The following is a 12,907-nucleotide window of genomic DNA, read 5'->3' on the forward strand; positions in this document are numbered from 1 at the left end:
TACGAGAAGTATTGTTCATAATTGCTTCCCCTCTGCCACTCTGGGAAAGCCTGACCTTGTTTGCCAATTTCTACACTGCATGGCTCACTGGGTACTGTAAATGGACAATATTGTCCCCTGTTCAGAGAGTTCTGAAATTCTCATGGTGGTTTTCTCAACCAGAATGAATGCATATGTCACACTCAATTTGTGACAAAACTGTAAAATGTAAATTATAGAACAAATGTGCATGAATGATTTATCAGCTTCTATTAAACCTATAAAAATGAAAGTACAATGAACCAGTAAAACAGACCAGATATGTTTTCACTATACTTTTATCAAAGGATATGGTTAAACAGGATATGGTTTGTCAATTTTTCTGATACTGTCTATTTTAAATATTTATCATATGGGATATATTAGTACAAGGGCAGAATACTGCAATGAATAACACTGGTTATGGACTAGAAGTGCAAGCTTAATGCCCACTTACATACAGTTTATTAACTCCTGTATCCTGCCAACAAGGATTATCTTGCATCAACAATCTTATCAACATTCATAGCTTTGACTGTCATCCCAAGACAACACTAAAAAAATGAAAGTGTATAAAAGTAATTACAATATAATGTACTGCTGCCCTGCACTGGTACAACTGGTGTGTTTGCCTCAGTAACACTACTATAGGTTACATAAACAAAGCTGCTGTGTAGCCATGGGGGCAGCCATTCAAAGGAGAAAAGGCACAGGTTACTTAGCAGATAACAGATAAAGCTCCATTATATTCTACACAGCTTATCTGCTTTGTAACCGGTGCATTTTTTTCCATTTTTCCAGCTTGAATGGCTGTCTTTAAACAATAGTAGCTTTTTTTGTAGCAAATACACCAGTTTTACCAGTGCAGGGCAACAGTACATTTTATTTGAATTACTTTAAAACATTTTCATTTGGTGTTACTGTTCCTTTATATTTTAATATACTTGTGTATACTATAACATTGTATATCTGTCTTCCTTCTTTTGTTTAGAAATATGAAACTCATGGAACAAATGAAGGTGAGAGTGAAGTAGAGGAGGAGGAGGAGGAAATTGAAGAAGAGGATGATGATGAGGAAGAGGATGAGAGTACAAGTGGTGACTCTGATGAAAGTGATGAAGAAGATATGGAAACCCAAGCAAAGGCAAAGCAACACAATGCAGCACGGAGAGGACACCTGGCATGGAATCACCTAACACTTACATACTAAAATTTTCTTCTTCCTTTTGTAAACACAAATCTTATTTATTTCAGAGGCAAGTTAGTTAAAGACTCTGTTTAAGTGACAGGATTATCATTGTGTGCGAAGACCTTTTTCTTAAATGCTGGCAAGCAATAGCTATATGTATAGATTGGCAGAGTACATCATTACTTTTGTAAACTAGAAGAGTTAATTATTAGTTATAAGGCAGGGTGGATATACATGAAATTTCTTTGGTTCCAAAGAACCAAGACCTGATACCCACGTACACTACAGCTGTCCCCAAACCATCGGTGTTTGATAATATATGATCCTGTTTGCTCTTGTTGAGTGTGCATCTTACACAAAGGGGCTTATCTGGCAAGTTAAGAAGCTAAATTGATGGACTTAATGTCTTTTAAGAGCTGCAGTGACTTTCCGTGCCTGTATCCCATACGCAGCTCAAATGTATAACGGGGAAGCAGTTACCAGTTTGCTATGCATTGCACACTCGTCCAGAGACAATGGTTTTACATTTATTGGAACGCATTCAGCTTTAATTAAAATGTAAAAGGCGTGTGTGTGAGTGTGTGTGTATATATATGTAACAGGGGGTACGTAGCTGACTACGATCTACTCCAATTCTGTAATACTGATCATATATAAAGGGCTGACATTTTTATGGAGCTTGACCAAAAGCTGCATTTACGTTTCAAAGAACCAATTTGTTTAAAATATACCAGAAAAGAAAATCAGATCCAATGAAGTTGGTTTTATTTCTGGGTTATTTGATGGACTATGTTAAAAAAAAATGCTAAATCTCTAGTGGGGACAGCTCTTGAAATATATGCCCACACACACACACACATACATTATGTAAAAAAAAAAAAACATACCCCCATCCTGTCAATTTATCCTGTTATGCTATTTTTTCATAAAGTAGAAATATTGATTAATGAATTGTACCAAGTTAGACTACAGTATGTGGCCCATTCTTGAAAACAATATGAATGCTCTTGGGCCTATGGCACTCAGTTTTATGATCACCTTGGTCTTCTTGGGGAGAACTGGTATCAAATAAGGCTGTGAGCCACAGTCCTTACACATGGAATAAAAGATAGGATTCAAAATCAGCTTCTTGGGAAAGTTTGTTTAGAATTTTTTCAATCTCTGTAAAAGCATGAACAAACGTGAGCCACCCACAATGTTTGTTTTAGTGTTGGTTTTATCTGCTTACCCAACCTTTTGTTTGATAAAAAGATCAAGACCGTAATATGAATAAGAGGGATACATAATTATTGGGCTATAGTGTGATGTTGCTATTCAGAAAATGCATTTTGCCCCAGTACCTATCTCTAAGCCAATCAGGAGAAAAGGAAAAATATGTAGATTGGAACAATTTGCACATATTCAGATTTCTTGTGCCCATCTCCTATGCAAAAGAATTAGAAGACGCATTAGCAGAGTTTAATTTTCTGTCACACCACTTTCTGGTTTTGGAAGAAAATTCTATTTCTGGCAACATTCCCTATAAGGTGAGAAAACTAGCGGTGAAGGATTTGATAACACATAATGAAAACCACATTTGGCTGGGTGTATTGTAAGAGTGCAGCCCTACAGTGAGGATTTGTGACATTTCTATTTAATTCTATTTCTCATCTGATGAGCTGACCTTGGAAGAAACAGTGATCGCTGAATTTAAGTGTAGTAATTCATTAACACTGGGGCAGCGTCTTTAAAAAGACCAGGGAACTATATAAAGTGTACGGATGTGTCTGCTCTTTGAGGACTAGAACCAAATGAATATATTTTATTATCACATCCCATTTGATAAGAATCATTAAAGTGCTAGAAGGTGAGAATACTGCAAAATAGATTCTACTAGGCAGAATAATAAGTTGCAGACTACAGAATGTTCATGAATAAGATTATACTATATATACAGAATAATACCAATAAAATGTCACTTTGTTAAAGAATTAACTCATCTGAAAATTAAAATCTATGATTTTATTTATCAATCTTTGAGTTTGTAAATTCGAGTTTGTTTTCTAAATCAAATCAACTGCTCGCTTATTTATTAATAAGGAAAACTTGTCCAAATTAAAAAACTCGGATATCTCAGATTTTCAAATTTAAAAACTCAAAAACCTCAAATTGAAATTATGGCCTGACTTTGCCTAGGGCAGCTCCCATTGACTTCTATAGAAACTCACAAGCTTTTAGATGGTGAATTTTACATTCGAGTTTTCTGTTTTTTTGCACTTAATACAAGACATTCGAGTTTTATGAACCATATTTCAAATTGGAGTTTTTTTATTGCAAAAAAACCCCTCAAATCATGGGAAAAAAATTACTCAAACTTTGATAAATCTCCCCCATAGTATATGTAGATAGTATTATTCCTTGACAATCTACAATCAGTTTTATTATTATTTTTTTAATATTTATACCTTTGTTCCTCAGCTCTCAGGCTTGGAATTTTAACTGGTTGCAAGTGGTTATACGATTTTGGTAGTCAGAATTAAAGACGAATAGACGAGGGCCTTATTAGAAAGATAAGTAATAAAACATAAGAATAAAAGCAAACCCTTTACAGTCCATGAAACATATTTATCAGAGACTGAAATTAGAGCTTGCCAGAGGGAATCTCTATTCATTTTTATGGGATTTTTAAAGGTGTGTTTCCCAAATCATGAACTCTTACTGAGACTGTAAATATGCTCCTGAAAATCCCATTGAAATGAAGAGAGACCAATCAAATTTATTCTGGCAGACTGTGGTGAGCTCTGATGTCATTCTTTAAAATTTGTCCCCATGTGTTTCTTGGTTGTCAGTGACAGTGACCCTCAAAACCAGATGCCCTTTTTTAGTTGCAGGGTGGAATAAGACTGTTAATTCAAAAATAGTGATGATTTGCCAGTCATGGACACGCAGGGAATTTTCGCATTTTGCCATTGGTGAATTGTTTTGCAAAACTACAGCGAAAATGTGCAGCAAAAAATTCATCTTGCGTCAAAAAAAGTCATGGCCATGTCTAATTGGGCACAGTCTCGTCCAAATGGGCACATAAAATGAGAAAGAACAAATGAATAATTGCTTATAATATGTTTCTCTATAACATAAAATAATTTAAGGGTGAACTTCCCCTTTTTGGGAGAAAATGATATTGTAAGGTGCACAATAATTATTTCAGTTGTGTCAAATATAATGAAACATCAGTTAGTCATAAACATCTAAATGCCTTATGGCATAGACATTTTTTTATGTATTTATTGCACATGTTGCAAGAGTGTGTTTTCTTGCCCAACATCCTTTTGTTACTACATATTCTTAAACATAAAAGTGTCTGGATGTGATTGACTGGGAATTCTAACACTCACCATAGTTACCTTTCAAAAAGCCACTTCTGGTAATTTAAGAGTTAAATCAGAAATTTGGCTCTGTTGCTCTCTCTCTGCACTAGCAATGCTGCCTCCCTCTGACACTAAGCAACTAAGCATGGAGGGGTGAGGGGGTGCCAGTAGGCTGCCTCAGGGCAGTGCCAAAATGCCCCTGAATAAGTCACCTTTATATAATCTCATTCTTGCAACTGAAAACTTTACTGAGAAGCCAGAAATAAATTTGGTAATATCATAGGTGTTATTCTACTGCTTATGGTTAAAGATGCTTTGGTACAAAGAGATACTTAATTAAGCTGCATCATATATATGAGAGAAATACTCTAAAATATTTAAGTCAAATCATATTTTAAAAATAGTTACACAGATGAAATTTATGATTGTTAGGAACTGAATTCCGTTATAAATTGAGTAGACCTGGATTTTTACTTTGACCTCAAAAAAGAATGAATAAGAATAGATTAGATTGTGTTTTTATCCAACAAAATTATATTAAAAACCTAAAAATTGATTAAAGCTTGAATGTTTTTTTAAGACAACAAAAAGAAATATAGTAATGGGAGCAGAAGAAAGGGAGTCAACTTGATAATAAAACAGAACTTTGTAATTGATCCCAACTAAGATACAATTAAACCTTATTGGAGGCAAAACAATCCTATTGGGTTTATTTCATGTTTAAATACATTTTTAGTAGACTTAAGACTTTACGGTGATCCAAATTATTCTGGATAACAGGTCCCATACCTGTAATCAGGGCTGTGTATTTTGCCTCTGGGTAGCGGAAGTGACTACTGATGAGCGGTCCTGTTTCGCTTTGTCGAAAAATTAGCAAAAATTTGCAAAATGGTGAAAAATTCCCAAAACACGGAAAATGTCACATCATTTTTTCTGATGTGCAACATTTTCCGCATCCAATTTTTTTGCCATGACAATTTTTTTATGCACGTTATTTTTTTAATGTGCAAAACTAATTTTTTTTACGCGCCCGACTGTTTTTTGTCCCGCAGAGAATTTTTCGGCAGCAAATATTTGCAGGTTTCCTGAATTAATCCGCCAATGGCGAACTGCGGAAATTCGCCACAGATAGTGATGGGCGAAAAGTTTTGCCAGGCATGGATTCGCGGCGAATTTCCGCGTTTCGCCATTGGCAGATTGTTTCACGGAGCAGGTGAAAAATTTCGCAGCGGAAAAATTCGCTGCACGTCCAAAAATTGTCGCCGGCGTCAAAAAAAGAATAGTCGCGGGTGACAAAATAATAGCCGTGTGCGACGAAACAATAGCCGTGCGACAAAACAATAGCCGCGTGCGACGAAACAATAGCCGTGCGACAAAACAATAGCCGCGTGCGACGAAACAATAGCCGTGCGACAAAACAATAGCCGCGTGCGACGAAACAATAGCCGCGCGCGACAATTTTTTTTTTGTCGCGAATTTTTCGCCGTTTTGCGGATCTTTTGAAAGATTCGCGAATTTTTCGGCGAAGCGAAACGGAACAGATTCGCTCATCACTAGCCACAGATCCATGCCGGAAAATTTCACTCATCAGTCACGCGTACGTGTGCATGCCGTCACTTCCTCTGTGTGTAATGCTGCTGCCCTACTTGTGCTAAAGTGGTTCAACTGAATAAAGTGATAACACCAATAAATCCAATACTAAGATGCTTTCAGGCATATTTGACATTTTAAATTCCATGAGGTTCTTTATCAGTGGTGGCAGGACTTGTTAGTTGAAAGCTAAAACTTACACTTCTGTTCAAAACCCTTTCTATATAGTAACTTGGGTTTTGGTACTTGTACAGATCACTCAGTGATGGGTAAAAATGCTGCAAAGTACATTATCTCCAGTCAAGAGAGCTCTGTGGGTGATTTTATAAGTTAAGCGCCAGTAAAGATTTCTGGCCTGAGAAGATCAATATGGTGAAACACAGACATCAGTTATAGTTTCATTTGGCCTGCAGGGACCCACACATCTTTCTATTTAGTAAAACAAAAAATTCAATGTTTGCTGTGCAACATTCATTAATTTAAAATAACCTGGAGCTGCAGTTCTTAGGCATAAGTCACTTTTGTGAAGTTGGCTGGAACGGCTTTTACTTTGTGGATAATGTAGCCCTGATAATTATTGGCAGCACTCATTTATATCAATCCTAACCTTGTAGTGGCAGTACATATTTATGGAGCTGACTGAAAAAGGTAGAAAAACAAAAATAATCTCATATTTTTTTTTAATTTATTTTGAGGAAATAAAAACGTATAGAAGGTTAACATGTTTTCAGTGGGAAGATAGGCTTTACGGTCCACCACCGTATAGTAAACACAATTATACATATAAATAATGCAGAATATATATATATTATTTTTATTTTTTTCTGACTTAGCAATGAAAACATTTCTGTAAATGTCCCTGAGATTTTATAAATAACATTAGGGAATTCTAGAAATCAATGTGTAAAATTTAATTTAGTTTCCTTTATGAATGATGCCCGGTTTTCTTTCTACAATTCAGTTTTCTTTTTTCCCCATAATTCCAGCATCAGCCCAAGTTGTGACTAACATTTGCAGAGTGGGGATGGGGCCACTTTCAGTACACCAACGCAAGTGGCCTTAATAATGGTATTTAAACAACTAACAACTGCTGCACAGATACCATAAAATATAAATTCTGTTACTTGACATCTTTGTTTTTAATAAACTGCAATTGTCCTTGGCTGCCTGGACACATCCTTTATTATAACCTTCCATAAATGATAATTTCTTTGTAAAATGCTACCCGGTGCATGCTGGCCAACAACAGAGGGAATGGGGTTATATACAAAGACCCCGTAACAAAAGTGCAGGAGAACTAAGTCACAAGAATGACCCTCAGAGCTTATACAGAGAGCACTTCTATCTGTCTGTGCTCTGCATTCCATGCTGTATGAAAAAACTGGTGCCTCATTTTGCCTTCCATATATTCCATATATTTTATGTCTACTAGTTCATTGACAGCTCTGTGGGGAATACACAGAAGTTAACTGACTTTCTCTAAGTTAGAAGTCAGAAGTTAACTGAGTCTTCTCTAAGAGGACTATACCGATGGAAATGCAGAAAACTGATGGATAACTGAACATGCACAATTTTATATGTGTACAGGGTTTATATGCACTCTCATAGGAACATTATAAAGAAGACTTAGATCAGTTTACTCCTCATTTCATCTTAAGGCATTGCAGTTACACACACACATGTCTAAGGGCCCTAACAAAGACAATTCCCTAATTATTTTCCCTTAAAGGAAATATATTTCACCCTTTTTGACATAAGCCCATTCACCTTCCACAAATATATTTTATTGCACAGACATATCTAATTCCAAAGACTGAAAGGAAACCATGATAGTCTGTCTCTGCACTTGCTGGGACCAGTTTCCCACCCCCCTTAGACTCACTGTTTAATGCAACCCTTACTTCTGGGATTTGAATTTTGTTTCCTTTTGTTTCCATAGTGGGTGGTACATATTCTCTGGAAAGCACCCTTTTACATAAGCCCAACTGAATTTAAAGTTTTCAAGTACTTCATTAAAATGAGTTAATAAGGCCCTCTTTCTCAACCTTGGATTCCCATAAAAAATTACACTAAGGGGCCCATTCATTAAAGCACGATGACCACAATTGTGAAAAATTTGTATTTTCGTCTAATGTTTGGAACTTTTCATAATGACCACGATAATATCAGTAAAATGATGCAACTTTTTCCGCGTTTTGCGTAAATTTGCACGAAAAGTTGTATCTTTTGGAATGACTACAAACATTTCGGAATTCATTCAAGCTTTGGTATCGTGACTATCTTTTGGCCAGGTTGGAGCTGCAGAGTGCCATTGAGCCCTATGGGAGACTTTCCTTGGGCCAGGTTGGAGCTGCAGAGTGCCATTGATTCCTATGGGAGGCTTTCCTTGGGCCAGGTTGGAGCTGCAGAGTGCCATTGAGCCCTATGGGAGACTTTCCTTGGGTCAGGTTGGAGCTGCAGAGTGCCATTGAGCCCTATGGGAGACTTTCCTTGGGCCGGGTTGGAGCTGCAGAGTGCCATTGAGCCCTATGGGAGACTTTCCTTGGGCCGGGTTGGAGCTGCAGAGTGCCATTGAGTCCTATGGGAGACTTTCCTTGGACCGGGTTGGAGCTGCAGAGTGCCATTGAGTCCTATAGGAGACTTTCCTTGGGCCGGGTTGGAGCTGCAGAGTGCCATTGAGCCCTATGGGAGGCTTTCCTTGGGCCAGGTTGGAGCTGCAGAGTGCCATTGAGCCCTATGGGAGGCTTTCCTTGGGCCAGGTTGGAGCTGCAGAGTGCCATTGAGTCCTATGGGAGACTTTCCTTGGGCCAGGTTGGAGCTGCAGAGTGCCATTGAGTCCTATGGGAGACTTTCCTTGGGCCGGGTTGGAGCTGCAGAGTGCCATTGAGCCCTATGGGAGACTTTCCTTGGGCCGGTTGGAGCTGCAGAGTGCCATTGAGTCCTATGGGAGGCTTCCAAAATCATGCACTGAAGTTCAAAGCCAGAAAGGTTTTCGCGCCATTTACGATTGTTCGGATATGAAAATTTCATAACGTTTGGATAGCAACCATGATATTTTCGTATGGCCACGACACAATTTTTTGTGCAATTTTCGCAGAAATTATCGTGTTTACTACGAAATTTTTCCAATCGTGCTTTTAACAATCCAAAATTCATGCTTTAATGAATGGGCCCCTGATGTTGAAGAATTCCTGGATTTGTTTCCCAGGACTGAAGTTTAAGCCCCAGGGTATCGAGGCATCTTCATAAATCACTTACTGTTTCTGGCTGCGCCCAACAACATATAACTAAAGCAGTCAAATCCAATTAATAGACAAATTCTCAGCAGGCCTGTTTCTTATGGCTAGTTGGGCCTGTGCATCTATACCTGCTTTAACTGTGAATGATTTCTGGACTCCGCACAAATCAACAATCCTTTGATACACTTGAAGAAGGGGAAAAAAAAGCTGGCAAATGTTTCAGCACAAAAGCTATCCTCTTGTGGTGTTCATTACTGAGGAAAAATGAGCGTAAATGATAGAAAATTCTATTGAGGACTGAAGAAATATTTTACCAAAATGAGACTGGAGATACCTTTTACATCTATAATGGCCCATTACTTTGTGTTCAAGTAGCAAGTGACTGAATTTTATTACTATAGAAACCACGCTTGCTGAAATGCAAACTCTGAAGGCCCGATTCATTAAACAATTACTTTCAGTATGTGTCCTGGCCACAAAGCTTTTAATGTGCAATTCCATGTGTAATTATTACATAAGATCCCACCACACAGGATGATAATTCTTTGTTATTAGGGGCCAATTAACAATAATTTATTTATTATCTGCAGCCATAAAACTTATCTTAAAAGATTTCATTTTCCCTGAACAAGAGTTGTGTGGAGCCCAAGAGCTTCACAGCAATTCCTCTGTCTAGGTGGTGCAATAAATCTCCAATATGGTATGTAATGTAGCATAAAATGAAATGTTACCTACCAAAAACCAGGACGTGAGGAGACTGTTAACCAATAAGACAGATGTGAGAATCATATCTGCAGGTAAACTTTAATATACACTGAACTAAACTAAGGACATTAATGGTTTTCGAAATTAGACGCAGACTTTTAATGGCTTGTTATAATTTCCACCTAATTTTATTTCAAATGACAAAGGATTTGACGGAAGAACAGAAGGTCTGTTTGAAGTTGACGGACAAGTGCAATCCAATCAGCTCTAGACTACTTGTATGTGCTTTCACTGGGATGTGATGGGTCATTGTAATAAGTCATCTCCTGTAATGTCTGAAAAAGGTGGGGGTCATAGCCAATTTATAACCAATCAGAAAATGAATGTTTAAAGGGCTTGATTATCCGGTAGCCAATGACTGCTTAAGAATGCCCAGTAGGCAACTTGTCTATCTATTTCCCTTGCACAGAACATTCTCATCACATTATTATAAACATTCATGGAAACTACAGAAGGGCAATTTTTGCTCTGAATCCAGAAAACTCTGTTATAGCAGAGCAGCTCATATTTATATATTTTATACATATTTATGTCTGCGAATCTTTCATTCAAAATACGTTATTTTTAGCATGATACTGCCCCATCTGCTTGGCTTCTCTTACTGTGGTCACTTCATTTTAAATTGGTTTCCAGACCTTGGCCAACAACCGTCATGACCCCTCCCATTCGCCCAATACACAAATATAAAAATAAAATGTAATTTTTATTTTACTTTTGAAATGATGCAGTTGATTAATGAGGCAGTGTGTGGCTTAATGCTGTAGATCTGTTACAGGGAGAATGTTCATTTGGGAACCAAAAGTGATATTTATTTTTCATACTGATAAAATCCTGAGGTTCTACCTGTCAGTGACAGATATTTAACATTTTGACCACCAGTCTTGTACTTGCATAAATTGTATGTGCCACATGGGTGTTCCATTACCCACAATTCTACTTTTCCAAACACTTTCCATACCTTCCAACATGCCCCCCCACCCATCCTTTAAGGATGTTGAAATATTAACAGTATCAGATTTATTGTATTAGAGCTGTGCTGCATGGGGCATTATTAGGTGAGGTGTTAATTAGTGATGAGCGAATCTGTTCTGTTTCGCTTCGCCGAAAAATTAGCGAATCTTTGAAAAGATCAGCGAAACGGCGAAAAATTCGCGAAACGGCGAAAATGTCGCGCGGCTATTATTTTGTCGCGCGGCTATTGTTTCGTCTCTCGCGGCTATTGTTTTGTCTCGCGGCTATTGTTTTGTCGCCCGCGGCTCTTGTTTTGTCGCCCGCGGCTCTTGTTTTGTCGCCCGCGGCTCTTGTTTTGTCGCCCGCGGCTCTTGTTTTGTCGCCCGCGGCTCTTGTTTTGTCGCCCGCGGCTCTTGTTTTGTCGTCGCGCGGCTCTTGTTTCGTCGCCCGCGACTATTCTTTTTTTACGCCGGCGACAATTTTTGGACGTGCGGCGAATTTTTCCGCGGCGAAATTTTTCATCCGTTTCGCGAAACAATCCGCCAATGGCGAAACGCGGAAATTCGCCGCCAATCCATGCCTGGCGAAACTTTTCGCCCATCACTAGTGTTAATGCCATTTTCCAAGTGGGCCCTTGGTAGAATGAGAAAGGCAACTGTGGCAGGGTCCTGGGCTTCACATGTTTTTTCTCTGCTTTATAGGTAACTAGAAGGACTTGGCTAATAGGAATTATATGCATTGTAATTTTCCTAGAACAAGTGATGGTTTGTTAATTTTTTAATGATTGAAAGTAAGGGAAGTAAGGGAAATTAGGTTACTGCCTGCATTATTTTTATTATGAGAGAGTATTGGTGTTGAGGGGTGCATTAAATGCAAAGCACTCTGTTATAAACTTATAGCAATATGCTTAAATATGTGACCCACAGTGGTAGAGTAAAACTGTGATGGAACAAAGCACTCAGCATTTTTCTCTCGCTGAATAATTAATCAGTCACACCATGGGGTTATTGCAATGTTAACGAAGGCATTTCAGCCTGGTCTGGCCATAGGCTGGTACATTTGTTACTGAATTCCAGCAGAACTAAGGAACAAAGCAGCTATGACAAATTGTCCTTGAGTGTTGGCTGCTCATGAGATAGATACTTGAGGCCAGTGATAAAGAAGAGAAGGGATATTTTTTCTGGGGGCAGAAAACATGAAGAATAATTCAACTTACATTCCCTAGCTATTATTAATGTGAATCAATATAAGAAATGAACATTATTTACTCACATTCAACTGTGAACTTGAAGAAGGAGTTAATCTTTTGTTCCCGAATTAAAGCCATGAAATACGTGAAATAAAATGATTAAGTTCTTTATCAACCCACACGCATTTATTTTCCCGTTTCACATTATATATATATATATATATATATATATATATATATATATATATATAAATATATTACATATAAGTTATTATAAGGTACAAAGGAAAAATGGGTTTGGGGTCATTTACTAATACTGGGCTAAATTCCCCATGCAGTTACCCTTAGCAACCACTTATCTTGATCAGTTTGTTGCAGGTAGAATTACATATCTTAGCATAGGTTTCTACAGGTAAATGCAGCAAGGCAAATTTGCCTAGTAATAAATAAGCTACAATTTATGTCCCTCTATCTATATTCATGCAAGATGGAGCTTTCAAAGGTTCGTGGTGGTGAATGGTAAAATGTTTGCTGAATCTTGCCATGCAAATAATTTGGACACGTTCATACAATAATATTTCATCACATCAACCCTCGGAAGTATCAGACTCCTGATAGA

At 37.8% G+C, this 12,907-nt stretch overlaps 1 protein-coding gene and 1 long non-coding RNA gene across 3 annotated transcripts in view; one reads left to right on the forward strand and one right to left on the reverse strand.

Moving 5' to 3' along the window:
* clstn2 (calsyntenin 2) overlaps nucleotides 1–2,328 on the forward strand; it is a 438,919-nt gene extending 436,591 nt beyond the window's left edge. Inside the window, exon 17 of the mRNA XM_002941193.5 lies at nucleotides 1,010–2,328. Coding sequence (XP_002941239.2) covers nucleotides 1,010–1,228 — 219 coding nt within the window. The 3' untranslated portion in view covers nucleotides 1,229–2,328. The remainder of the gene's footprint in view (nucleotides 1–1,009) is intronic.
* Nucleotides 1–12,532, reverse strand: part of LOC105945392 — a 143,649-nt gene extending 131,117 nt beyond the window's left edge. For both annotated transcript variants that reach the window (XR_001924664.2, XR_004222719.1), the window contains exon 1: nucleotides 12,372–12,532. This is a non-coding gene — a long non-coding RNA (uncharacterized LOC105945392). The remainder of the gene's footprint in view (nucleotides 1–12,371) is intronic.
* Nucleotides 12,533–12,907: the final 375 nt, after the last annotated feature.

The sequence above is a fragment of the Xenopus tropicalis genome, chromosome 5 (genome assembly GCF_000004195.4).
Source record: "Xenopus tropicalis strain Nigerian chromosome 5, UCB_Xtro_10.0, whole genome shotgun sequence".
NCBI lineage: Eukaryota > Metazoa > Chordata > Amphibia > Anura > Pipidae > Xenopus > Xenopus tropicalis.